The sequence below is a fragment of the Anolis sagrei genome, chromosome 2 (genome assembly GCF_037176765.1).
Source record: "Anolis sagrei isolate rAnoSag1 chromosome 2, rAnoSag1.mat, whole genome shotgun sequence".
NCBI classification, from domain to species: Eukaryota; Metazoa; Chordata; class Lepidosauria; order Squamata; family Dactyloidae; genus Anolis; species Anolis sagrei.
In genome coordinates this window covers 8,307,731-8,333,333 of record NC_090022.1, presented here as the reverse complement: position 1 = coordinate 8,333,333, position 25,603 = coordinate 8,307,731, and the positions used below count along the sequence as shown (strand labels likewise).

Genomic DNA, 25,603 nt, shown 5'->3' with positions numbered 1-25,603 from the left:
TGTTATTATCATATTTATTGATACCTTGCTTTATTTCCGCCAAAGGGGGCTCAAAACAACTTACGGTAACATAAAAACGTGAGCACACCATTTAAAATATACAAATATTACAACAGAATTAAATGTCAACAGTATTAAAAGATTCAGAGTTAAAACCATTCAAACATATATGCATTATATCATCTTTAAGCTAAATTAATTATTTCTGTATCATCTATCGATTGATCGATCTATCTATCTATCTATCTATCTTCTATACACATAAGTGAAAATGTGTATATGTGTATGTGGCGGAGGTGTCCACTTACACAGACAGCCTCCCAGCTTTAACCCAGAGTGATTTAACCCAAAGCACTCCCTCCAAGGACATTTCAGGTTATACTGGCCCCATGAACATGTCTCCCAATCCCTGTCATTGTCCTCCCCAAACACCATCCTGCCCACCACCCAAGGAATACTTTCATTTGGAGACAGTTTCATCCTAGATGAATTGATCAGCAACTGAGCAAGAGGTTTTGGGGGAATTTGTCAGAGTGAGACAGAAGCTTTGAAGCTTAGAAGAATGGACACTTTGAGACTTCGGTAAAAGCAAACATTGAGCTTTACTGAGTAGATCAAATATACAGCACACATTCACATTTACATCCAACCAGACAGACAGAAACAAGACAAAAACACACACAGAAGTAAGAAGGACGAACGAAGCCTTATCTTTGGATCCTCCCTACGTGCTCAAGGCAAACTCAGGGTCACATCTTCACAGCTCATTAAAGGCTCGACTGTTTAACCCTTTCAGTGTCAATATACTCTCTGCTAATTCGCATTCACATAATTACATTCACATAATTACATTCACAGGCATTGCACAAAATTACATTTAAACGCTCACATTACATTAATCTTACATTGACAGAATTGACCTTGATTTATAGGAGTTGTAGCTCAAGAAACTTGGCAAACAGATGCAACAGGCCCAACTGTGAATACAGGCAGGGTTTGGGGGTGACTGCCCTGGGAATCAGGGAATTGTAGTTCATCTGTATCCAGAGAGCACTCAAACCCAGCCAATGTCGGATTTGGACCAAACTTGGAAGATAAATTCAACATGGGCAACTGTGCACACAGACCTGGTTTGGGCCCACGATTCTGGGAATTGTAGCTCACCACATCCTTATGCATTTTCTAATGGGGGCATTCATAAAAAACAACAACTCAGAAACTGTTTTTTTTCCTAATAAATAGTCTTAGGTAAAGGTAAAGGTAGTCCCCTGACATTAAGTCCAGTCATGTCTGACTCTGGGGGTTGGTGCTCATCTCCACTTCTAAGCCGAAGAGCCAGCGTTGTCCGTAGACACCTCCAAGGTCATGTGGTCGGCATGACTGCATGGAGCGCCGTTACCTTCCCGCCAGAGCGGTACCTATTGATCTACTCACATTTGCATGTTTTCGAACTGCTAGGTTGGCAGAAGCTAGGGCTGACAGCGGAAGCTCACGCCGCTCCCCGGAATCGAACCTGCGACCTTTCGATCAACAAGCTCAGCAGCTCAGTGCTTTAACCCACTGCGCCACCGCAGTTACTATTAGTATTACTATTACTATCACAATTACTATTAAATAGTAATAGTGTTACTAATTAACTAAACAATATTACCTTTCACACCAAAACAAACAATGCTTTTTTTATTGCCAGATAAACAAGCTACTATTTTTTTTAAACCAACTGAAAATGTTTTAATTAAAAACTAAATATATAATTTCTTTGAGATATATATTTAACCCACTTAAATACTTCTAAATCTTCTAAAAGGAGAAAGCATTCAAAAAAGGTAAATCAGCTGCAACAGATGTAGCAGTAGCAGTTCAGCAAACGAGAAGCTTCTGGTGGCAGCCACAGAGCAATTGAGCTTAAGCAATTCAGGGGCAGAATCAAGCTTAACGAGTTATAATAGACTTTATTAAAAGAACATCATTAGATAGGAAAGTGAACAAGGCCTAGCTATCCGTCTAACCCATAGCAGACATCTTTTCATGCTCATCAAAGAAGAGCAAAGAGGACAACTGCTTTGAGCCCTCTTTGTAGGGGGAAAAAGTGGAGTCCCAAGACATACTTCACATTCCTGGCTATGAATCTTATCTAGTTTGAAACCTCTTTTTTGACCTTCTGTCTTATTTTCAACAACACTTGTTTTGATATTTCATATAAAGAAGCCAGTTTGTTCAGAAAGAATTTTTTTTTTAAATTCCAGCCATATCTGAAAAAAGAACAACAAAGAAATAGAATTTTTAAGTTATTTATCTCTATTGCAGACATTCAGTCTCTTCATGGTTTGGATGAGGGAAAAGGAGGGAGGTGTTTCTACTGGCAAAAGGGTATTTGAACGGTTTTTCTTCCCCTGTGTGTTTCACTTGGTGAAGATGGAGGCTTTTCTTCTGTTTGAAACTTCTTCCACACTCCAAGCATTGAAATGGTTTTTCTCCAGTGTGGATTCTTTGATGTTGTGTGAGCTTTTCCTTGTATGGGAAGCCCTTTCCACACTCCAGGCATTTAAATGGCTTCTCCCCAGTATGAGTAGTTTGATGATTGGTAAGGTTTTTCTTGTGAGCGAAGCCCTTCCCGCACTCCAAGCATTTAAATGGTTTCTCCCCAGTATGACTTGCTTGGTGACAACTGAGATATCTCTTCTGAATGAAGCCCTTTCCACACTCCAGGCATTTAAATGGCTTCTCCCCAGTATGAGTAGCTTGATGATTGGTAAGGCTTATTTTGTGAGCAAAGCCCTTCCCGCAGTCCAAGCATTTAAATGGTTTCTCCCCAGTATGAACTGCTTGGTGACAAGTCAGATTTCTTTTCTGAATGAAGCCCTTTCCACACTCCAAACATTTAAATGGCCTTTCCCCAGTATGAGTAGCTTGATGATAGGTGAGGCTTTTCTTCCCAGTGAAACTCTTTCCACACACCAAGCATTTAAATGGCTTCTTCCCACTATGAGTAGCTTGATGATAGATGAGGCTTTTCTTCTCAGTGAAACTTTTTCCACACTCCAAGCATTTAAATGGCTTCTTCCCAGTATGAGTAGCTTGATGATTGGCTAGACCCGTCTTCTGAGTGTAACTCTTCCCACACTCCAAGCATTTAAATGGCTTCCCCCTGGTATGAGTAATTTGATGTTTGGTGACGCTTATCTTGTGAGCGAAGCCCTTCCCACACTCTAAGCATTTAAATGGTTTTTCCCCAGTATGAATTGCTTGATGATAAGTTAGACGTATCTTCTGACTGAAGCCCTTTCCACACTCCAAACATTTAAATGGCTTCTCCCCAGTATGAATAGCTTGGTGATTACTCAGGTGTATCTTCTGACTGAAACTCTTTCCACACTCCAAACATTTAAATGCCTTCTCCCCAGTATGAGTAGCTTGATGATTACTGAGGCCTACCTTGTGCGTGAAATTCTTCCCACACTCTAAGCATTTAAATGGCTTCTCACCAGTATGAATTGCTTGATGATGAGTCAGGCGTTTCTTCTCAATGAAGCCCTTCCCACACTCCATGCATTTAAATGGCTTGTCCCCGGAATGGACTGCTTGATGATGGGTGAGGCTTAACTTATGAGTGAAAGTCTTTCCACACTCCAAGCATTTAAAGGTTTTCTCCCCAGAGTGAATTGCTTGATGAGAAGTGAGACGTGCCTTCCGAGTAAAAGACTTTCCACATTCCAAGCATTTAAAGGGTTTCTCCCCCGAGTGAATTGTTTGATGAGAAGTCAGGCGTTTCTTCTCAATGAAGCCTTTCCCACACTCCAAGCATTTAAATGGCTTCTCACCAGAATGGACTGCTTGATGATAGGTGAGGCTTGACTTATGAGTAAAACTCTTCCCACACTCCAAACATTTAAATGGCTTCTGCCCAGAATGGACTGTTTGATGATAGGTGAGGCCTAACTTTTGAGTGAAACTCTTCCCACATTCCAAGCATTTAAACCGTTTCTCCCCCGAGTGAATTGTTTGATGGGAAGTCAGGCATTTCTTCTCAATGAAGCCTTTCCCACACTCCAAGCATTTAAATGGCTTCTCCCCAGAATGGATTGCTTGATGATAGGTGAGGCTTGTTTTATAATTGAAACTCTTCCCACATTCCAAGCATTTAAACCGTTTCTCCCCCAAGTGAATTGTTTGATGAGAAGTCAGGCATTTCTTCTCAATGAAGCCTTTCCCACACCCCAAGCATTTAAATGGCTTCTCCCCAGAATGGATTGCTTGATGATAGGTGAGGCTTGTTTTATAAGTGAAACTCTTCCCACATTCCAAGCATTTAAACGGTTTTTCCCCTGAGTGAATTCTTTGATGAGTAGTGAGATATCCCTTTCGAATAAAAGACTTTCCACACTCCAAGCATTTGAACTTTTTCTCTCTGGTGTGAGTTGCTTGATTCTTAGCAATGCTTTTCCTCTGGCGGAAACATTTTCCCCACTGCAAGCACTTGAAGGGCTTCCTCTTAGTGGTCATTGCTTGCTGACGAGAGAGATACAGCTCCTGATTCTCTCCACAGTCCCAGTATTGAGATGGTTCCCCTTCTCCGTGAATTGCTTGACAACAAAGACAATGGGAACACATATTTAAAAAACAAAATCTTAATAGGCATAAAGTGCTCACCAGCAATTTAGGCAATCAATCCCATTGTTGAACTTCTTTCACTTCAAAAGTTTCCTTCTAGGGTTATTTAAAAATTGCAACTTCCAAGAATTACACCTGGGTGTACCCTCCTTAGCAAGACTAAATGCTAACTTCAAGGGGCAGCGAACAGTAAAATCATGTAGAAGTTAACACTTTCCCCAGGCTTGGGTGGGTGAAACCATGATATGAAAAGACAGGGCGCATGCTTTAGTTACAGATTGATCTGATTAACTATGACAAAGAGAGTACCTATTTTTGCATTTTTTAAAAAAGTATTTCTAATAACAAAATTATAAACAATCAGTTCTTGTTGATCCAGAAACAGGACTTCTCCCCATATTTTGTGACAACTCTGATAGACTGTAGCCTAAAGAGCTAATTATTTTTTGGGTTTTTGTTGTTGTTTGATGATTACTAAATGATGGGCATCAGAAAAAAAGGGAAGACCTCTCAATTGGAGTGATTTATACATTGGGTAATGGATCCTCTAGACACTGTTTGATTCCCTGCTCAGTAATGGAAACCTACTGAGTGACCTTGAGCGAAACACACAACATGAGCTTCAGAAAACCATGTGATAGGTTTGTCTAAAGCTTGGTATAAAATGGAAATGACTTCAAGGTACACAACAATGACAGCAAGGTATTGTTTAAGGCTTTCATGGCTGGAATCACTAGGTTCCTGTGGGATTTTTCGGGCTATATGGCCATGTTCTAGAGGCAATTCTCCTGACGTTTCGCCTGCATCTATGGCAAGCATCCTCAGAGGTCTGAGGATGCTTGCCATAGATGCAGGTGAAACGTCAGGAGAAATGCCTCTAGAACATGGCCATATAGCCCGAAAAAACCCACAAGAACCTAATGACAACAAGAACAATGGTAAAAATGACATTTGCTGTACAAAATGATGGAAACAACCAGTTATCTTTTCAACCTGTTTGAACATTGAAGCGACACTTGGAAGTCCCCCCCCCACACACACACACACATCATGTCAGATCTACAGAAAGGTGCTATAGTTGAATGGTAAACTTAATGTAAATTTATCCTGCTGCGAACCTATGCAAAACCTGGGGAGTTCTCCCCCCCCCCCCACCCCACCCCTTAAGTGACATTATGCCGCTATGTCATGTTGTGACTAATACTTTCTTACACAAGAGGGAGCCTTACCTAAAGAGGACACAGTCTCCAGAATTTCCTCCATGACCTCCTGATACAAGGACCTTTGGTCCGGATTCAGCAGGGCCCACTCCTCCTCACTGAAGGACACAGCCACCTCTTGGAAGGTCACCTGGACAGAGAAACATGATTGGTAAGCAGGACACGCTGACTCCAGCCAGAAACCAATTGCTTCTGGTTGCTGAGTTAGATGTCCATCTTGACATAGGGACTTTGCTGCAGGCATCTTGGGTGGAAAGAGGGGAAAATGGGAATGCAAAGAGGACGTCAGAAACCTGAGCTCTTCTTGGCGCATCAGGGATTCTCTCACCTACCTGATCTGGTGTCACAAAAGGTGTGCTGCATGAGTCAGAAGGAAAAAGTAAGCCAGTATGTGTTGGTTCTGATCCACATCCTGCAGGAATAGAAAAGGCAAGGATATTTTATTGGCCTCCATTTCTGGTGGTACCATCTTCCTAATGGTAAGAGCTGTTCAACAATGGAATACACTGCGACTTGAGAGTGTGGTGGAGTCTCTTTCTCTGGAGGTTTTCAAACAGAGGCTGGATGGCCATCTGTCAAGAGTGCTTTGAATGTGTATTCCTGCATGGCAGGGAGCTGGGACAGGATGGCCCTTATGGGCTCTTCCAACTCTAGGATTGTATTTATTTTATGATACTATATTCAATCATGGAAGGCAAGACCTGAGCAAGGCCGGGGATGAAGAGATGTTATTGTTGGCAAGTGGCTTCAGGCCAACTTTGACTGATGGAGATTCCATGACTGAGGGACCTCCAAGCCAGGTCTGCTCAGGTCTTGGAGATTCGGGACAGCCACGTCTCCCTTGGTGGAGTCCATCCCCCAGCAATTCAATCTCCCTCTTTCCCCGCTGCCTTCTCTCTTTCTAAGATTGTATTTTCTAGTGAGCCCTGTGTAATTGTGATATGGCCACATTACAACTATGTCGGTTCAGTCACCTTGGCTTCTAGGAGGCATTCAAGCTTGATTTTCTATAGGGCCCGTGTATTTCTCAGAAATATTAAATATTAACTAGCTATTTTTGAATACAAAAGTGTGAGTGAAGCACTGAAAGAGTGAGTAGGCCAAAGTTTGTTAGTGTTAGTTTGCCTCAGTGAGGAAACTCCTCAGTCTGTGTGAGGTAAACTTCTGTGTAAGAAAACTATACTCAATACTAACAGACAGTGCTTTCTCTCCCACCTGGTACTCAAAAATAGGTTCTTACCCAGCTCCCTGGGCACAAACTACCACTCATTCATGATAGTAAGCTCCCACCATCCTACAACAGCAGGAGATGGCACCGAGGATATAACCCAGACCTCTTATTTGTGAGCAACAGCATTGTACAGCATCGCACTAAATCAGTGGGACCACCAATTCCAAACAGACAGCACCGACCAATGGTATGCCAACTGTTCCCAACTATAAGGCCCCAGGATGTTCGATTTAAATGAAGATTCAACTTCAGAAAGGCAGATTGGACTAAATTCTCAGACATGTTAAATCACATGATCATATCGGTTGCGCCAGTCCCTGAGGAATACGAGCATTTCATTAAAATAGTGAAAACCTGCTCACGGGCCTCTATACCGAGAGGCTGCAGAACCAACTACCTTCAGGGCATTACTCCTGAAACAGCTGCCTTGCTGGAAAACTACTACAGGCTCCACAACGAAGACCCATTTAGTGAGCAAACCCTTCAGGCAGCGCAGAGCATTGTGTCCTCCATCTCTGAAGCCAAGAAAGAACAGTGGATCAAGCTGATCACAGAGGTCGACATGGGCAGGAGCAGCCAGAAGGCCTGGAGGCTGCTAAGACGGCTGAGCAACGACCCCTCACAAACTAATACCCATGCCAACATAAAGGCAGATCAGATAGCACACCAACTCTTGAAGAATGGGAAACCCAACCTTGCCACCAAAGTAGGAAAGAAACCAACAGCCAGACAACCAGAGAGTGAGAACAACCATATTCATGAACCCTTTACATCTACTGAATTGGACATAGCTCTCAATAAATGTAAAAATGGCAAAGCTGCTGGCCTGGATGATCTACGGATGGAACAAATCAAGAACTTTGGTCCAAAAGCAAGGCGCTGGCTGCTGGAGCTGATGAACAACTGCACTGCTTCCTGTCAGATCCCCAAAATCTAGAGGAAAGCAAGGGTCATTGCCATTTTGAAGCCAGGCAAAGACCGCAATGACCCAAAAAGCTACAGACCAATCTCCTTGTTATGCCATCTTTACAAAGTTCTTGAGAGACTTTGCATAGAATTATGGAAAAAAATAGACCCCTGTCTGATTCCGCAGCAAGCTGGCTTCAGGAAACGCAAAAGCTGCACATCGCAAGTGCTGAACCTGACTCAGCACATAGAAGATGGCTTTGAAAGGCAGCAGATCACAGGAGCTGTCTTCGTAGACCTATCAGCGGCTTATGATAATGTGAACCACCGCCTCCTCCTGAGAAAAATGTACATTATCACAAAGGACTACCATCTCACCCGCCTCGTAGGAAACCTGCTACAAAACAGCTTTTCTGTTGAGTTCCAGGGCCAGAGAAGCAGATGGCGGAAACAGAAGAACAGCCTGCCTCAGGGGAGGTGCTTGTGCCAACAATGTTCAACATTTACGCAAATGACCAGCCACTGCCAGAAGGGACAGAGAGTTTCATCTATGCAGATGATCGTGCCATTACTGCTCAAGCAGGGAGCTTTGAGATGGTTGAACAGAAGCTCTCCGAAACTCTAGGTGCTCTTACTGCCTATTACAGGGAAAACCAGCTGATCCCTAATCCATCTAAAACACAGACATGTGATTTTCACCTTAAGAACAGACAAGCATCCTGAGCTCTGAGGATGACCTGGGAAGGAATCCCACTGGAGCATTGCAGTGCACCCAAATACCTGGGAGTTACCCTGGACCATGCTCTGACCTACAAAAAGCACTGCCTGAATATCAAGCAAAAAGTGGGCGCTAGAAACAATATCATACGAAAGCTGACTGGCACAACCAGGGGATCACAATCAGACACAGTGAAGACATCTGCCCTTGCGCTATGCTACTCTGCTGCTGAGTACGCATGCCCAGTGTGGAACACATCTCACCACGCTAAAACAGTGGATGTGGCTCTTAATGAGACATGCCAAATTATCACAGGGTGTCTGTGCCCTACACCACTGAGAAATTACACTGCTTAGCCGGTATTGCACCACCTGACATCCGCCGGGAAGTAGCAGCCAATAGTGAAAGGACCAAGGCAGAGACATCTCTGGCCCATCCTGTTTGATTGTACTGTTTACTCATGTTCAGTACATCCTTTCCATATATATATATATACATACACTAGACATCCCCTGCCACGCGTTGCTGTGGCCTAGTCTGTGTATATGTGTTTGTGTATGTATATATATGTTTATATGTGTATATGTGTGTGTTTGTGTATATATGTGGTTTTGTGCATGCATTGTAATTTTTTTTTGTGTTTTGGCTTTTTAAGTCTCTGCTGTATTTTTCAGTGTTTTTATGAGTGATGGTCACTTGTTGGCCTGATAGGTGTATTGTGTCCAAATTTGGTGTCAATTCATCCAGTGGTTTTTGAGTTATGTTAATCTCACAAACGAACATTATATTTTTATTTATATAGATATGTTCATTCAGTCACAGAGACTTCAAAGGAGTGGAGTCGAGCCACCCAAGTGTGGCTGGGTCTTTACTTGTGGAGCTGGGAGGGTCCCTTTGTCCTGCACAATCCGGCATCTGGCTGGAGGTGGAAGGAGGCCTTTCCAAGGCGGAGGCCACTTCTGCACACAAGTCCGGCATCTGAAAAAACACCAGAGGGAAACAGAGAGAAATGATCAGAAAACAAGGGAAAGAGGGATGGATCTGGAGTTTGGCTCCCTTCATGACAAGCGTTCCTGGCTCTTTGGAAGCGTGGGGATGAGCTTCTCTCTCTCACCTGTTGTTTATTGTCCTTCTCCTCTTGGTCCCGACTCAGGAGGAATCCTTCGGCCAAGGCCACGGCCTGGGAGCTGGTCTCTGCCCCACATTCCCTGACCCAGCGCTCCATCTCGGCAGGAAGGACGGCCAGGAACTGCTCCAGGATGACCAGGTCCAGCATCTCCGCCTTGGAGTGTCGCTGGGGCTTCAGCCACAGGCGGCAGAGAGAGTGGAGGCGGCTGCAGGCCTCTCGGGGCCCCAAGGCCTCCTGGTAGGTGAACTGCCTGAAGCTCTGGCGCTCTGCCCCTGAAGGTGGTGGGGGCTCTCCCCTTCGCAGCCCCCCCTCCTCATCCTCCTCCTTCCCCACCAGAAGGCTTCCTCCTCCTCCTCCTCCCCACCACTGCCCTCCATTCCCAGCAGCAGGAAAGGCAGGCGGAGGGTCCTGGCTTGGCTCTGCTGGGCCTGAAGATGCACCACCGGGCTGGCTTCCCTCCTGCGGCCTCTCCTGGCAGCCAGGCTCCCACCTGGGCAGCAGGAGAGCCATGGCCCCCTCCCTCTGGGAAGGAAGGAAGGAAGGAAGGAAGGAAGGAAGGAAGGAAGGAAGGAAGGAAGGAAGGAAGGAAGGAAGGAAGGAAGGAAGGAAGGCACTCTCTCTCTCCCAAGGCTCTCCCAGCCACTCCTCCTCCTCCTCCTCCAGGAAGAGTTCCACATGGCCAGAAGAGGAGGGGCCTGGCCTGCAGGAGGATTCTGATTGGCCACTCACTTACTCTCTAGGAATCCACATGTTTTGCTTTAACTCTTTGGAAGCCAACTAGCAAAACCTCCCTCTGGAAGACATGGGGAGTTGCTGCTTTCAAGGCATTTTCCCAGGAACACAAGAGGGTTCGAAGAACTCAAAGCAGCAGTTCCCAAACTGAGGTCCTCTAGATGCGTCCTAGGTGATTCCAAAGTTCTTGGGTTAATCTACACTGGAATCAATGCAGTCTGACCCCACTTTCACTGCTATGGTTCAATGCTATGTAATATTGAGGATAGGAGTTTGCAATGTCTTTCGCCTTCTCTGCGAAAGATTGCTGGTGCCTCCCCAAACTACAACTCCCAGGATTACATGCATAGCACTTAGGCATGGCAATTAAAAGTGCTGCCAAACTGCAGTGTAGATGCATCCTGGGAGGGCTATGCTGGGACCCTAGACTTTAGCCCCCAAATGCACTTAAGAGTCCCGAGCCACAAGCAAACTAAATAGAGTTTGTTCTTGTGGGTTTTTTCGGGCTATATGGCCATGTTCTAGAGGCATTTCTATTTGAATGCATTGTCGAAGGCTTTCATGGCTGGAATCACTAAGTTGGTGGGTTTTTTCGGGCTATATGGCCATGTTCTGGAGGCATTTCTCCTGACGTTTCGCCTGCATCTATGGCAAGCATCCTCAGAGGTAGTGAGGTCTGTTGGAGCTGGGGAAAGGGTTTATATATCTGTGGAATGACCAGGGTGAGACAAAGGACTTTTGTCAGTTGGGCTAGGTGTGAAAATTTCAACTGACCACCTTGATTAGATATATAAACCCTTTCCCCAGCTCCAATAGACCTCACCTCTGAGGATGCTTGCCATAGATGCAGGCGAAACGTCAGGAGAAATGCCTCTAGAACATGGCCATATAGCCCGAAAAAACCCACAAGAACTTAGTGATTCCAGCCATGAAAGCCTTTGACAATACATTCAAATAGAGTTTGGCCACTAGAATAGACCTTTTTGGCAGCCTTTCCCTGGACGTATTATAAGTTGTGGATTCCATAAATAAAGTTCTACGTAAGAACCACAGTGACATTTGGAAGGCCCCCATGTAGAACCACAGACTTTTTTTTTTTTGGTCGTGTCAGGAGCAACCTGAGAAACTGCAAGTCGCTTCTGTTGTGAGAGAATTGGCCGTCTGCAAGGAAATTGCCCAGGCGACGCCGAGATGATTTGATGTTTTTATCATCCTTGTGGGAGGCTTCTCTCATGTCTCCGCATGACTGAAGGTGCCAGATTTGGAAGAGAAGGGCAGGGAGAGATCTTTTCACTTCTAGTGACTTTGCACAGTGGGGATCAATACCATCCAATGGCAATGGCCCATTCAAATAGTATTGATCTTGGGTTGCTGTGAGGTTTTTGGACTGTATGACCATGTTCTGGTCGCATTCTCTCCTGACGTTTAGCCTGCATCTGTGGTTGGCATCCTCAGAAGTTTGTGCAGAGGTCTCTTGGAAATGAGGCAAGTGGGATGTGTGAGTATATATTTGTGTGTGTGTGTGTGTATACTGTACATACACACGCACACACACCAGTGGATGGTCCAGAGTAGGAGATAGAACCCTTCATAGAATCATAGAATCAAAGAGTTGGAAGAGACCTCTTGGGCCATCCAGTCCAACCCCAATCTGCCAAGAAGCAGGAATATTGCATTCAAAGCACCCCTGACAGATGGCCATCCAGCCTCTGTTTAAAAGCCTCCAAAGAAGGAGCCTCCACCACACTCCTGGGCAGAGGGTTCCACTGCTGAACGGCTCTCACAGTCAGGAAGTTCTTCCTCATGTTCAGGTGGAATCTCCTCTCTTGTAGTTTGAAGCCATTGCTCCATTGCGTCCTAGTCTCCAGAGAAGCAGAAAACAAGCTTGCTCCCTCCTCCCTGTGGCTTCCTCTCACATATTTATATATGGCTATCATATCTCCTCTCATCCTTCTCTTCTTCAGGCTAAACATGCCCAGTTCCCTAAGCCGCTCCTCATAGGGCTTGTTCTCCAGACCCTTGATCATTTTAGTCGCCCTCCTCTGGACACATTCCAGCTTGTCAATATCTCTCTTGAATTGTGGTGCCCAGAATTGGACACAATATTCCAGATGTGGTCTAACCAAAGCAGAATAGAGGGGTAGCATTACTTCCCTAGATCTAGACACTATGCTCCTATTGATGCAGGCCAAAATCCCATTGGCTTTTTTTGCCGCCACATCACATTGTTGGCTCATGTTTAACTTGTTGTCCCCTTGTCTGTTTAAAGATAGTCTCAAAGCGACTTTACATAAAAACATGAGCACACCATTCAAAATATACAAATATTAAAACAGAATTAAATTAAATAGTATTAAAAGATTCAGAGTTAAAAGGAATCAAGTGCTGATGAGCCACCCAAAGCGTTCCCTCCAAGAACATTTCAGGTTATACCGGCCCCATGAACATGTCTCCCAACCCCTGTCAATGTCCTCCTCAAACACCATCCTGCCCACCACCCGAGGAATGCTTTCATTCGGGGACAATCTCATCCTACATGTTCTTTCTTTCCTACAGAATGGACATCCCAGGATTCCTTTCTCTCTCTCCATGGGTGTGGAATTTGCATGACCCCACCCTCTGCCTTTCCTACTCTTTCCTATGGCAAACAGGAATTGATCAGCAACTGAACAAGAGATTTGGGGGAATTCACCTTGATTTATAGGAGTTGTAGCTCAACAAACTTGACATGTAGATGCACCAGGCCCAACTGTGAATACAGTCAGAGTTTGGGGGTGACTGCCCTAGGAATCTGGGAGTTGTAGTTCATCTGCATCCAGAGAGCACTCAAAACAGTCAACGTTGACTTTGGACCAAACTTGGCACATAGATGCAACATGGCCAACTGTGCATACAGGCCTGATTTGGGGAGGATTGGCCCACAATTCTGGGAATTATAGTTCACCACATCCTTATACGTTTCTAATAGGAGCATTAATAAAAAACAAATAAAAAACTGGCTTTTTTTCTAATAGTGTTACTAATTAACTAAATGATATTACATTTCACACCATAGAATCATAGAATCAAAGAGTTGGAAGAGACCTCATGGGCCATCCAGTCCAACCCCCTGCCAAGAAGCAGGAATATTGCATTCAAAGCACCCCTGACAAATGGCCATCCAGCCTCTGCTTAAAAGCTTCCAAAGAAGGAGCCTCCACCATGCTCCGGGGCAGAGAGTTCCACTGCTGAACAGCTCTCACAGTCAGGAAGTTCTTCCTCATCTTCAGATGGAATCTCCTTTCTTGTAGTTTGAAGCCATTGTTCCGCGTCCTAGTCTCCAAGGAAGCAGAAAACAAGCTTGCTCCCTCCTCCTCTCTTTGGCTTCCTCTCACATATTTATACATGGCTATCATATCTCCTCTCAGCCTTCTCTTCTTCAGGCTAAACATGCCCAGTTCCCTAAGCCGCTCCTCATAGGGCTTGTTCTCCAGACCCTTGATCATTTTAGTCGCCCTCCTCTGGACACATTCCAGCTTGTCAATATCTCTCTTGAATTGTGGTGCCCAGAATTGGACACAATATTCCAGATGTGGTCTAACCAAAGCAGAATAGAGGGGTAGCATTACTTCCTTAGATCTAGACACTATGCTCCAAAACAAACAATGTCTTTTTCAAATGCATTACCGGGTACCCATACTAGTATTTTTTTAAAAAACCTGAAAATGTTTTAAACACTAAAAAATATAATTTGTATGAGATATATATTTAACCCACTTAAATATTTCTAAATTTTCCAAAAGAAGAAAGCACTCAAAAAAGGTAAATCAGCAGCAACAGCTGTAGCAGTAGCAGTTTAGCAAATGAGAAGCTTCTGGTGACAGCAACAGAGCGATTGAGCTTAAACAATTCAGGAGCAGAGTCAAGCTTAACAAGTTATAATAAACTTTATTCAAAGAACATAGGAAAGTGAACAGGGCCTGGCTATCCGTCTAACCCACAGCAGACATCTTTCCATGCTCATCGAAGAGCAGAGAACAGCTGCTTTGAGTCTCCTTTGTGGAAAGAAAAAGTGGAGTCCTGAGATCCATACTTCATATTCCTGGCCATGAATCTTGTCCAGCCTGAAATCTCTTTTTTGTCCTTCTGTCTTATTTTCAGCAAGTCTTTTTTTGATATTTCATCAAAAGAAGCCAGTTTGTTTATAAAGAATTATTTTTAAAAATTCCAGTCATTCCTGAAAAAACAACAATAAAGAAATAGAATTTTAAAGTCATCTCTTTCGTATTAAAGAAGTTCATGGTTTGGACGAGGGCAAAGAAAGGAGGTGTCTCTACTGGCAAAAGATCTTTCCACACACCGGGCATTTAAAGGGTTCTTTCCCCTGTGTGTTTTGCTTGATGAAGATGGAGGCTTTTCTTCTGTTGGAAATCTCTTTAATACTACAAGCATTGAAACGGTTTTTCTCCAGTTTGAATTTTTTAGTGTTCTGTGAGCTTTGCCTTGTGTGGGAAGCCCTTCCCACAATCCTAGCATTTAAATGGCTACTTCCCAGAATGGATTGCTTGGTGATAGGTGAGGCTTGCCTTGTGTGGGAAGCCCTTTCCACAATCCAAGCATTGAAATGGATTTTCTCCAGTGTGGATTCTTTGATGTTGTGTGAGGCTTGCATTGTGTGGAAAGCCTTTTCCACACGCCAAGCGTTGAAATGGTTTTTCTCCAGTGTGGATTCTTTGATGTTGTTTGAGGCTTGTCCTGTGAGGGAAGCCCTTTCCACATTCCAGGCATTTAAATGGTTTCTCCCCAGTATGAGTAGCTTGATGATCGGTAAACCTTGTCTTCAGAATGAAACTCTTTCCACACTCCAAGCATTTAAATGGCTTCTCCCCAGTATGAGTAGCTTGGTGACAACTGAGATTTCTCTTTTGAATGAAGCATTTCCCACACTCCAAGCATTTAAATGGCTTCTGCCCAGTATGAGTAGCTTGATGATAGGTGAGGCCTTTCTTCTGAGCGAAACCTTTCCCACACTCCAAGCATTTAAATGGCTTGTCCCCAGTATGAGTCACTTGATGATAGGTGAGGTTTATCTTCGAAATGAAGCCCTTTCCACACTCTAAGCATTTAAATGGCTTCTCCCCAGTATGAGTAGCTTGATGATAGGTCAGGTTTATCTTCTGAGTGTAACTCTTCCCACACTCCAAGCATTTAAATGGCTTCTCCCCAGTATGAGTAGCTTGATGATAGGTGAGGCTTATCTTCTGAGCAAAACATTTCCCACACTCAGAGCATTTAAATGGTGTCTTCCCAGTATGAATAGCTTCATGATTGGTAAGGCCTGTCTTCGAAGTGAAGCCCTTTCCGCATTCCAAGCATTTAAATGGTTTCTGACCAGTATGAGTAGCTTGATGATAGGTGAGTCTTGACTTCTGAATGAAGCCCTTCCCGCACACCAGGCATTTAAATGGCTTCACCCCAGAATGGACTGCTTTATGATAGGTGAAGCTTGTCTTCTGAATGAAGCCCTTCCCACACTCCAAGCATTTAAATGGCTTCTCCCCAGAATGGACTGCTTGATGATAGGTGAGGTTTGTCTTCTGAATGAAGCCCTTCCCACACTCCAAGCATTTAAATGGCTTCTGCCCAGTATGAATAGCTTGATGATAGGTGAGTCTTGTCTTCTCTGCGAAGCCCTTCCCACATTCCAAGCATTTAAATGGTTTCTGACCAGTATGAGTAGCTTGATGATAGGTGAGTCTTGTCTTCTCAATGAAGTCCTTTCCACACTCCAAGCATTTAAATGGCTTTTCCCCAGTATGAGTAGCTTGATGATAGGTAAGGCCTGCCTTCTGATTGAAGCCCTTTCCACACTCCAAGCATTTAAATGGTTTCTGCCCAGTATGAATAGCTTGATGATAGGTGAGGCTTCTCTTAATAATGAAGCCCTTCCCACATTCCAGGCATTTAAATGGCTTCTCCTCAGAATGGACTGCTTGATGATATGTGAGGCTTCTCTTATGAACAAAGCCCTTCCCACACTCCAGGCATTTAAATGGCTTCTCCCCAGAATGGATTGCTTGATGATAGGTGAGGCTTAACTTATGAGTGAAATGCTTTCCACACTTCAAGCATTTAAATGGCTTCTGCCCAGTATGAGTAGCTTGGTGATAGGTGAGCTTTATGTTCTGAATGAAGCCCTTCCCACACACCAAGCATTTAAATGGCTTCTCCCCAGAATGTACTGCTTGATGATAGGTGAGGCTTAACTTATGAGTGAAATGCTTTCCACACTTCAAGCACTGAAATGGCTTCTGCTCAGTATGTGTAGCTTGGTGATAAACCAGGCGTTTCTTCTCAATGAAGCCCTTCCCACACTCCAAGCATTTAAATGGCTTCACCCCAGAATGTACTGCTTGATGATAGGTAAGGCTTAACTTACGACTGAAATTTTTGCCACACTCTAAGCATTTAAATGGCGTCTCCCCAGAATGGACTGCTTGATGATAGGTAAGGCTTAACTTACGAGTGAAACGCTTTCCACACTCCAAGCATTTAAATGGCTTCTGCCCAGTATGAGTAGCTTGATGATAGGTTAGGTTTGTCTTCTGACGGAAGCCCTTCCCACACTCCAAGCATTTAAATGGCTTCTCCCCAGTATGAGTAGTTTGATGATAGATGAGGCTTGGCTTCCGTGTAAAACTCTTTCCACACTCCAAGCATTTAAATTGCTTCTTCCCAGTATGGATAGCTTGATGATAGGTGAGGCTTAGCTTACGAGTGAAACTCTTTCCACACTCCAAGCATTTAAAGGGTTTATTCCCAGTATGGATAGCTTGATGATAGGTGAGGCTTAGCTTACGAGTGAAACTCTTTCCACACTCCAAGCATTTAAAGGGTTTTCCCTCCGAGTGAATTTTTTGATGAGAAGTGAGATCTCCCTTCCGAATAAAAGACTTTCCACACTCCAAGCATTTAAATTGCTTCTTCCCAGTATGGATAGCTTGATGATAGGTGAGGGTTAGCTTACGAGTGAAACTCTTTCCACACTCCAAGCATTTAAAGGGTTTCTTCCCTGAGTGAATTTTTTGATGGGAAGTGAGATAACCCTTCCGAATAAAAGACTTTCCACACTCCAAGCATTTAAAGGGTTTTCCCTCCGAGTGAATTTTTTGATGAGAAGTGAGATCTTCCTTCCAAATAAAAGACTTTCCACACTCCAAACATTTGAACTCTTTCTCTCTGTTGTGCATTGCTTGATGATAAGCAATGGTTTGCTTGTGACAGAAAGATTTTCCACACTCCAGGCACTTGAAGGGCTTCCACTCAGTGGACTTTGCTTGCTGACGAGAGAGGCACAGCTCCTGATTCTCTCCACAGTCCTGGTATTGAGATGACTCCCCTTCTCTGTGAGTTGCTTGACAACAAACACAACAAGAACACATATTTAAAAAACAACCAATGTTAATAGGTATCATTAAAGTGCTCACCAACAGTTTAGGCAATCAATCCCATTGCTGAAATTCTCTCACTTCAAAAGTTTCCTTCTATGGCTAACTCAAAATCTACTTTCTTGTAGCTTCCAACGATGACACCTGGATGTACCCTCTTTAGCAAGACTAAATGATACCTTCCAGGGGTAGCAAACCGTAAAATCTGTAGAAGATATCACTTTCCCCAAGGCTCGGGTGGGGGAAACCACCCATACAGGGCACATGCTAGTTACTAATTGATCTGACGAACTGTGAAAAAGAGAGCACCCATTTCTGCATTTTTGAAAAAAGGTTTTGCTAATACTAAACCAAATTACAAACAAGCAGTTCTTGTTGACCCAGAAACAGGATGCTTCACATATTTTGTGACAAATCTGAGGGACTGCAGTCTAAAGAGCTAATTGGGGGGGGGGGGGTGTTGCTGTTGTATGATTGCTGTTGTATGACTGCTGTCCAGATGTATTCTCCCCTATGAACCATCAAGGCTGTTAAGATCTTCTGGAGAGGCCCTGCTCTCGGTCCCGCCACTTTTACAGTCGCGTCTGGTGGGGACGAGAGACAGGGCCTTTTCTGTGGTGGCCCCCCCAGCTATAGAACTCTCTCCCAGATGAAATCAGATCTGCCCCCTCCCTCCTGACCTTTAGGAAGCTAGTGAAATCCTGGCTGTGGAACGAGGCATTTACAGAACGGTGGCTGAGACTGGCTATTGACCAAAGTTATCAACCACAATGTGCGGACTGAATTGGACATGATTTTATCTTGGCGGATGGCTTATATGTATTTTATCCTATATGTATTTTTATTCATTGTTGATGTATAATGTTTTAGATTTTATTGTTAGCATTAAATCCTTGCTGTTAGCCGGTCTGAGTCCCTCTATGGAGGTTGAGAAGATCGGGATATAAAAGGTTTAAATAAATAAATAAATAAAATTAGTATTAGGGAAAAAAAGTGGACAACCTCTCAATTGGAGTGGTTTGAACATTGGACGATGGCTCTTCTAGACACTATAATTTCCTTCTCAGTCATGGAAACCTACTGAGTGACCTTGGACGAGTCACACAATATGAGCCCCAGAAAACCTTGTGATTGGTTTGTCTACGAATAATAATAATAATAATAATAATAATTATTATTATTATTATTATTATTATTATTTGTACCCCGCTACCATCTCCCCAAGGGACTCGGTGCGGCTTACATGAGGCCAAGCCCAAAGTACATCAAACAAAACATGAATAAACACAACATCAATAAAACAATCAATAAAATTGATTAGGCTTGCCATAAAATGGAAAGGATTTCAAGGTACACAACGACAACAAGAGCAATGGAAAAAGGACATCTGCTGTACAAAAAGCACAGCACATCATGTTGGAACTATAGAGAAATTCTATACTTGAATGGTAAACTTAATGTTATCTTATCCTGTTGTGAACTTATGGGGAATCCTTTGCCCCCCCCCCCCCCCTTTAAGTGACATTATGCAGCTCTGTCATGTTGTGACTAATACTTTCTTACACAAGAGAGAGCCTTACTTAAAGAGGACACCGTCTCCAGAATTTCCTCCATGACCTCCTGATGCAATGCCCTTTGGTCTGGACTCAGCAGGGCCCACTCCTCCTCACTGAAAGACACGGCCACCTCTTGGAAGGTCACCTGGACAGAGAAACATGATTGGTAAGCAGGACATGCTGACCACAACCAGAAACCAGTTGCTTCTGGTGGCTGATACAGATGTCCATCTTTACGCAGGGACTTTGCTGCAGGCATCTTGGGTGGAAAGAGGGGAAAATGGGAATGCAAAGAGGATGCCGGAAGCCTGAGCCCTTCTTGGCCCATCAGGGATTCTCTCACCTACCTGATTTGGGTTGCTGCGTACATCAAAAGGAAAAGGTAAGCCAGTATGTGTTGGTTGTGATTCACCTCCTGTAGAAAGAGAAAAGGCAATGGTATTTTATTGGCCACGGTCTCCATTTCTGGTGGTACCATCTTCCTAATGGTAAGAGTGGTTAAACAATGGAATACTCTGCGACTCGAGATTATGGGGGAGTCTCTTTCTCTGGAGGTTTTTAAACAGAGGCTGGATGGCCATCCATTAAGAGTGCTTAATGGCAGGAAGCTGGGACTGGATGGCCCTTGTGGGCTCTTCCAACTCTAGGATTGTATTATTTTATGATACTACATTCAATCATGAAAGGAAAGACCCGAGCAAGGCTGTGGGTGAAGAGGTGTTGTTGTTATTGTTGTTGGTAAGTGCCTTCCACCACTTTGACAGATTCTATGAATGAGGGACCTCCAAGCTAGGTCTGTTCAGGCCTTGGAGATTCAGGACAGCCATGTCTCCCTTGATGGAGTCCACCCCCCTGTAATTCAATCTCTCTCTTTTCCTGCTGCGTTCTACCACCAGCATTGAAGCGATGGTCTTTCTCCACCAACTCCGCTGGACCGGCCACGTTGTCCGGATGCCTGACCACCGTCTCCCAAAGCAGTTGCACTACTCCGAACTCAAGAACGGAAAACGGAATGTTGGAGGGCAGGAAAAGAGATTTAAAGATGGGCTCAAAGCCAACCTTAAAAACTCTGGCATAGACACTGAGAACTGGGAAGCCCTGGCCCTTGAGCGCTCCAGCTGGAGGTCAGCTGTGACCAGCAGTGCTGCAGAATTTAAAGAGGCACAAATGGAGGGTGAAAGAGAGAAACGTGGGAAGGCGCATCATGCCAACCCCGACCGAGACTGCCTTCCACCTGGAAACCAGTGCCCTCACCAGGATTCAAATTTGGGCGCATTGGGTATTTGTGCCAAATTCAGTCCAGCGAATGCAAAGACATCCTGCATATCAGATATTTACATGACGATTCATAATAGTAGCAAAATTAGTTATGAAGTAGCAACGAAGATGATGTGATGGTTGGGGGTCACCACAACATGAGGAACTGTATTAAGGGGTCGCGGCATTAGGGAGGTGGAGGACCACTGATCTAAAGGCTTCTGGATCCCTTTCATACGTATATATGTTTACCGAACCACAAAGACTTCAAAGGAGTGGAGTTGAGCCACTCAAGTGTGGCTGGGTCTTTACTTGTGGAGCTGGGAGGTTCCCTTTGTCCTGCACAATCCGGCATCCGGCTGGAGGTGGAGGGAGGCCTGTCCAAGGCGGAAGACACTTCTGCACACAAGTCCGCCACCTGAAAATACACCAAAGAGACACAAGTAGAAATGATCAGAATACAAGGGAAAGAGGGGAGGGAGGGATCTGCAGTTTGCCTCCCTTCATGATAAGCATTCCTGGCTCTTTGGAAGCACAGGGATGAGCTTCTCTCTCTCTCTCACCTGTTGTTTATTGTCCTTCTCCTCTTGGGCCCGACTCAGGAGGAAGCCTTCAGCCATGGCCACAGCCTGGGAACTTCCTCCCCACCACTGCCCTCCATTCCCAGCAGCAGGAGAGGCAGGCGGAGGGTCCTGGCTTGGCTCTGCTGGGCCTGAAGAAGCACCACCGGGCTGGCTTCCCTCCTGCGGCCTCTCCTGGCAGACAGGCTCCAACCTGGGCAGCAGGAGAGCCATCTCCCTTCTTGGGAAGAAAGGAAGACTCTCTCTCTCCCCCCAAGTCAGGAAACTTCCCAAGACTCACTCACAGAGTCCTCTTCTCCACATGGCCAGAAGAGGAGGGGCCTGGCCTGCAGGAGGCTTCTGATTGGCCACTCACTTACTCTCTAGGAATCCACATGTTTTGCTTTAACTCTTTGGAAGTCAACTAGCAAAACCTCCCTCTGGAAGATATGTGGAATTGGGTTGTTGTAGGTTTTTTCGCTCCTGAGGAATCTGTACAAGGACCAAGTAGCAACAGTCAGAACTGACCACGGAACAACAGACTGGTTCAAGATTGGGAAAGGCGCATGGCAAGGCTGCATCCTCTCACCCAACCTTTTTAACTTGTATGCAGAACACCTCATGCGAGGATGTGCGGGGCTTGAGGAATGCAAAGCTGGGGTGGAAATTGCTGGAAGAAACATTCACAACCTCAGATATGCAGATGACACCACTCTGATGGCCGAAAGCGAGGCGGAGCTGAGGAGCCTTCTAATCAAGGTGAAAGAAGACAGCGCAAAAGCTGGGTTGCAGCTAAACGTAAAAAAAAAACCAAGATTATGGCAACAAGAATGATTGACAACTGGAAAATAGAGGGAGAAAACGTGGAGGCCGTGACAGACTTTGTATTTCTAGGTGCAAAGATGACTGCAGATGCAGACTGTGGCCAGGAAATCAGAAGACGCTTACTTCTTGGGAGGAGAGCAATGTCCAGTCTCGATAAAATAGTAAAGAGTAGAGACATCAGACTGGCAACAAAGATCCGCCTAGTCAAAGCCATGGTCTTCCCTGTAGTCACCTACGGATGTGAGAGCTGGACCTTAGGGAAGGCTGAGCGAAGGAAGATCGATGCTTTTGAGCTGTGGTGTTGGAGGAAAGTGCTGAGAGTGCCTTGGACTGCGAGAAGATCCAACCAGTCCATCCTCCAGGAAATAAAGTCCGGCTGCTCACTGGAGGGAAGGATACTAGAGACAAAATTGAAGTCCTTTGGCCACATCATGAGGAGACAGCAAAGCCTAGAGAAGACAATTATGCTGGGGAAAGTGGAAGGCAAAAGGAAGAGGGGCTGACCAAGGGCAAGATGGATGGATGGCATCCTTGAAGTGACTGGACTGACCTTGAAGGAACTGGGGGTGGTGACGGCCGACAGGGAGCTCTGGCGTGGGCTGGTCCATGAGGTCACGAAGAGTCGGAGACGACTGAACGAATGAACAACAACAATGGCAAGCATCCTCAGTGGTAGTGAGGTCTGTTGGAAGTAGGAAAAAAATGGGTTTATAGATCTGTAGAATGACCAGGGTGGGACAAAGGACCTTTGTCTACTGCAGTTGGTGTGAATGTTTCAACTGACCGACTTGATTATTTCAACAGAAAGGAGGAAACCATGAAAATGAACAAAATCTGGCTACCAGTATTAAAAAAACCTCTAAAATTACAATAGCACAACAGAGAAGAAACAAACAAGGACATCTAATCACCTCTCAACAAAAGTTTGCTCCAGGCACTGTCAGGCCATTATATGCTAATCAAGGTGCAGGGGCGGGGCGGCTCAACCCATTACACAAAGTAAGCCTTTGCAGTATAGTTGATTTTGCCCAGGGCCGCTAGCCGTCCCCTGTCACGCGTTGCTGTGGCCCACATGGGGGTTCTGTGTGGGAGGTTTGGCTCAATTCTATCGTTGGTGGGGTTCAGAACGCTCTTTGACTGTAGGTGAACTATAAATCCCAGCAACTACAACTCCCAAATGTCAAGGTCTATTTTCCCTAAACTCCACCAGTGTTCACAGTTGGACATATTGAGTATTTCTACCAAGTGTGGTCCAGATCTATCATTGTTTGAGTCCACAGTGCTCCCTGGATGTAGGCGAACTACAGCTCCCAAACTCAAGGTCAATGCCCACCACACCCTTCCAGTATTTTCTGTTGGTCAAGGGAGTTATGTGTGTCAAGTTTAGTTCAATTCCATTACAGGTGGAGTTCAGAATGCTCTTTGATTGTAGGTGAACTATAAATCCCAACAAGTACAACTCTCAAATGCCAAAATCAATTTTTATGAGTGATGGTCTCTCCTTGGGTTAGTAGGTGTCTTGTGGACAAATTTGGTGGCAACTACAACTCCCAGTTGACACCAAGCCCTTGATGGAGTACTTCCTCATTCTTACACACGCTGGTGGAAGGTTTTATGCCATCATAAATCAGTTAAATTAGCCTCTCCGCATAAAGCTGTACCTAAATTTCATACTTGACAGATGCAACTGTCTTTCGGGCTTCATAGGTCAACAGCAAGCTAGACTATTAATGGTCGGGAGCTCACTCTGACCCAGGTTGGCTTCGAACTCATGACTTCTTGGTCAGTAGTCATTTAATACACCTGGCCACTAACTAGCTGCACCACAGCCCGGTCCAAGTGTCAGACGCCTGCTAGAGAGGGCATTTGACAGATGCAGGGGAAGCTCAACCCATTACGCAAAGTAAGCCTTTGCAGTAGAGTTGATGTTGCCCAGAGGCGCTCTTGAGGCATCTTGGGGGGAAATAGACATTGACATATGCGAGTTGTAGTTACTGGGATGTATAGTTCACCTACAATCAAAGAGCATTCTGAACTTTTGGGTTGTTTGTTTTAGATATATATTTAATCCACTTTATAATGTTGGGGAAAATTTTCCAAAAGGAGAAAGCATTTTAAAAAGGTAAATCAGCAGCATCAGGTTGGTTTTTTTTTTCCAGGCTGCATTGCCATGTTCCAGAAGCATTCTCTCCTGATGTTTCGCCCACATCTACGGCAGGTATCCTCAGAGGTTGTGAGGTGTGTTGGAAACTAGGGAAATGGGGTCAAATATATCTGTTAAATTTTCAGGGTGGGAGAAAGAACTCTTGTCTGTTGGAGGTAGGTCAAACCCCGTTTTCCTAGTTTCCAGCAGACCTCACAACCTCTGAGGATGCCTGCAGGTGAAACGTCAGGAGAGAATGCTTCTGGAACATGGCTATGCAGCCCGGAAAAACACACAACAACCCAGTGATTCCAGCCATGAAAGCCTTCTACAATATATAGATATTTATTTAATACTGTTTATAATTTATATGAGCCAACAATGTGATGTGGCGGCAAAAAAAAGCCAATGGGATTTTGGCCTGTATCACTAGGAGCATAGTGTCTAGATCTAGGGAAGTCATGCTCCCCATGCTCTATTCCGCTTTGGTTAGACCACACCTGGAATATTGTGTCCAATTCTGGGCACCACAATTCAAGAGAGATATTGACAAGCTGGAATGTGTCCAAAGGAGGGCGACTAAAACGATCAAGGGTCTGGAGAACAAGTCCTATGAGGAGCGGCTTAAGGAGCTGGGCATGTTTAGCCTGAAGAAGTGAAGGCTGAGAGGAGATATGATAGCCATGTATAAATATGTGAGAGGAAGCCACAGAGAGGAGGGAACAAGCTTGTTTTCTGCTTCCCTGGAGACTAGGATGCAGAGCAATGGCTTCAAACTACAAGAAAGGAGATTCCATCTGAAGATGAGGAAGAACTTCCTGACTGTGAGAGCTGTTCAGCAGTGGAACTCTCTGCCCCGGAGCGTGGTGGAGGCTCCTTCTTTGGAAGCTTTTAAACAGAGGCTGGATGGCCATCTGTCAGGGGTGATTTGAATGCAATATTCCTACTTCTTGGCAGGGGGTTGGACTGGATGGCCCATGAGGTCTCTTCCAACTCTTTGATTCTATGATTGATTCTATGATTCTAAGAACTTCCTGACTGTGAGAGCCGTTCAGCAGTGGAACTCTCTGCCCCAGAGTTTGGTGGAGGCTCCTTCTTTGGAAGCTTTTAAACAGAGGCTGTTTGGCTATCTGTCAGGGGTGATTTGAATGCAATATTCCTACTTCTTGGCAGGGGGTTGGACTGGATGGCCCAGGAGGTCTCTTCCAACTCTTTGATTCTATGATTCTATGATTCATGGATCTGGCATTGAATATTGCCCAGCTTGAACCCTTCTCTAATTATTTTC

The 25,603-nt window shown here is 44.7% G+C and overlaps 1 protein-coding gene and 1 pseudogene across 1 annotated transcript; both read right to left on the bottom strand.

Annotated features, from left to right (window-relative positions):
• Positions 1-583: 583 nt before the first annotated feature.
• LOC132765977 (zinc finger protein 585A-like) lies at positions 584-10,423 on the bottom strand. The gene is made up of 5 exons (XM_060760292.2): positions 9,801-10,423; positions 9,559-9,664; positions 6,164-6,243; positions 5,841-5,961; positions 584-4,583 (listed from the first exon to the last, which is right to left on the bottom strand). The coding sequence occupies exons 1-5, from the start codon at positions 10,323-10,325 to the stop codon at positions 2,299-2,301; spliced, it is 3,117 nt and encodes a 1,038-aa protein (XP_060616275.2). The 5' UTR covers positions 10,326-10,423; the 3' UTR covers positions 584-2,298.
• A 4,031-nt stretch (positions 10,424-14,454) lies between these two features.
• Positions 14,455-21,813, bottom strand: LOC132765968 (zinc finger protein 585A-like; annotated as a pseudogene).
• Positions 21,814-25,603: the final 3,790 nt, after the last annotated feature.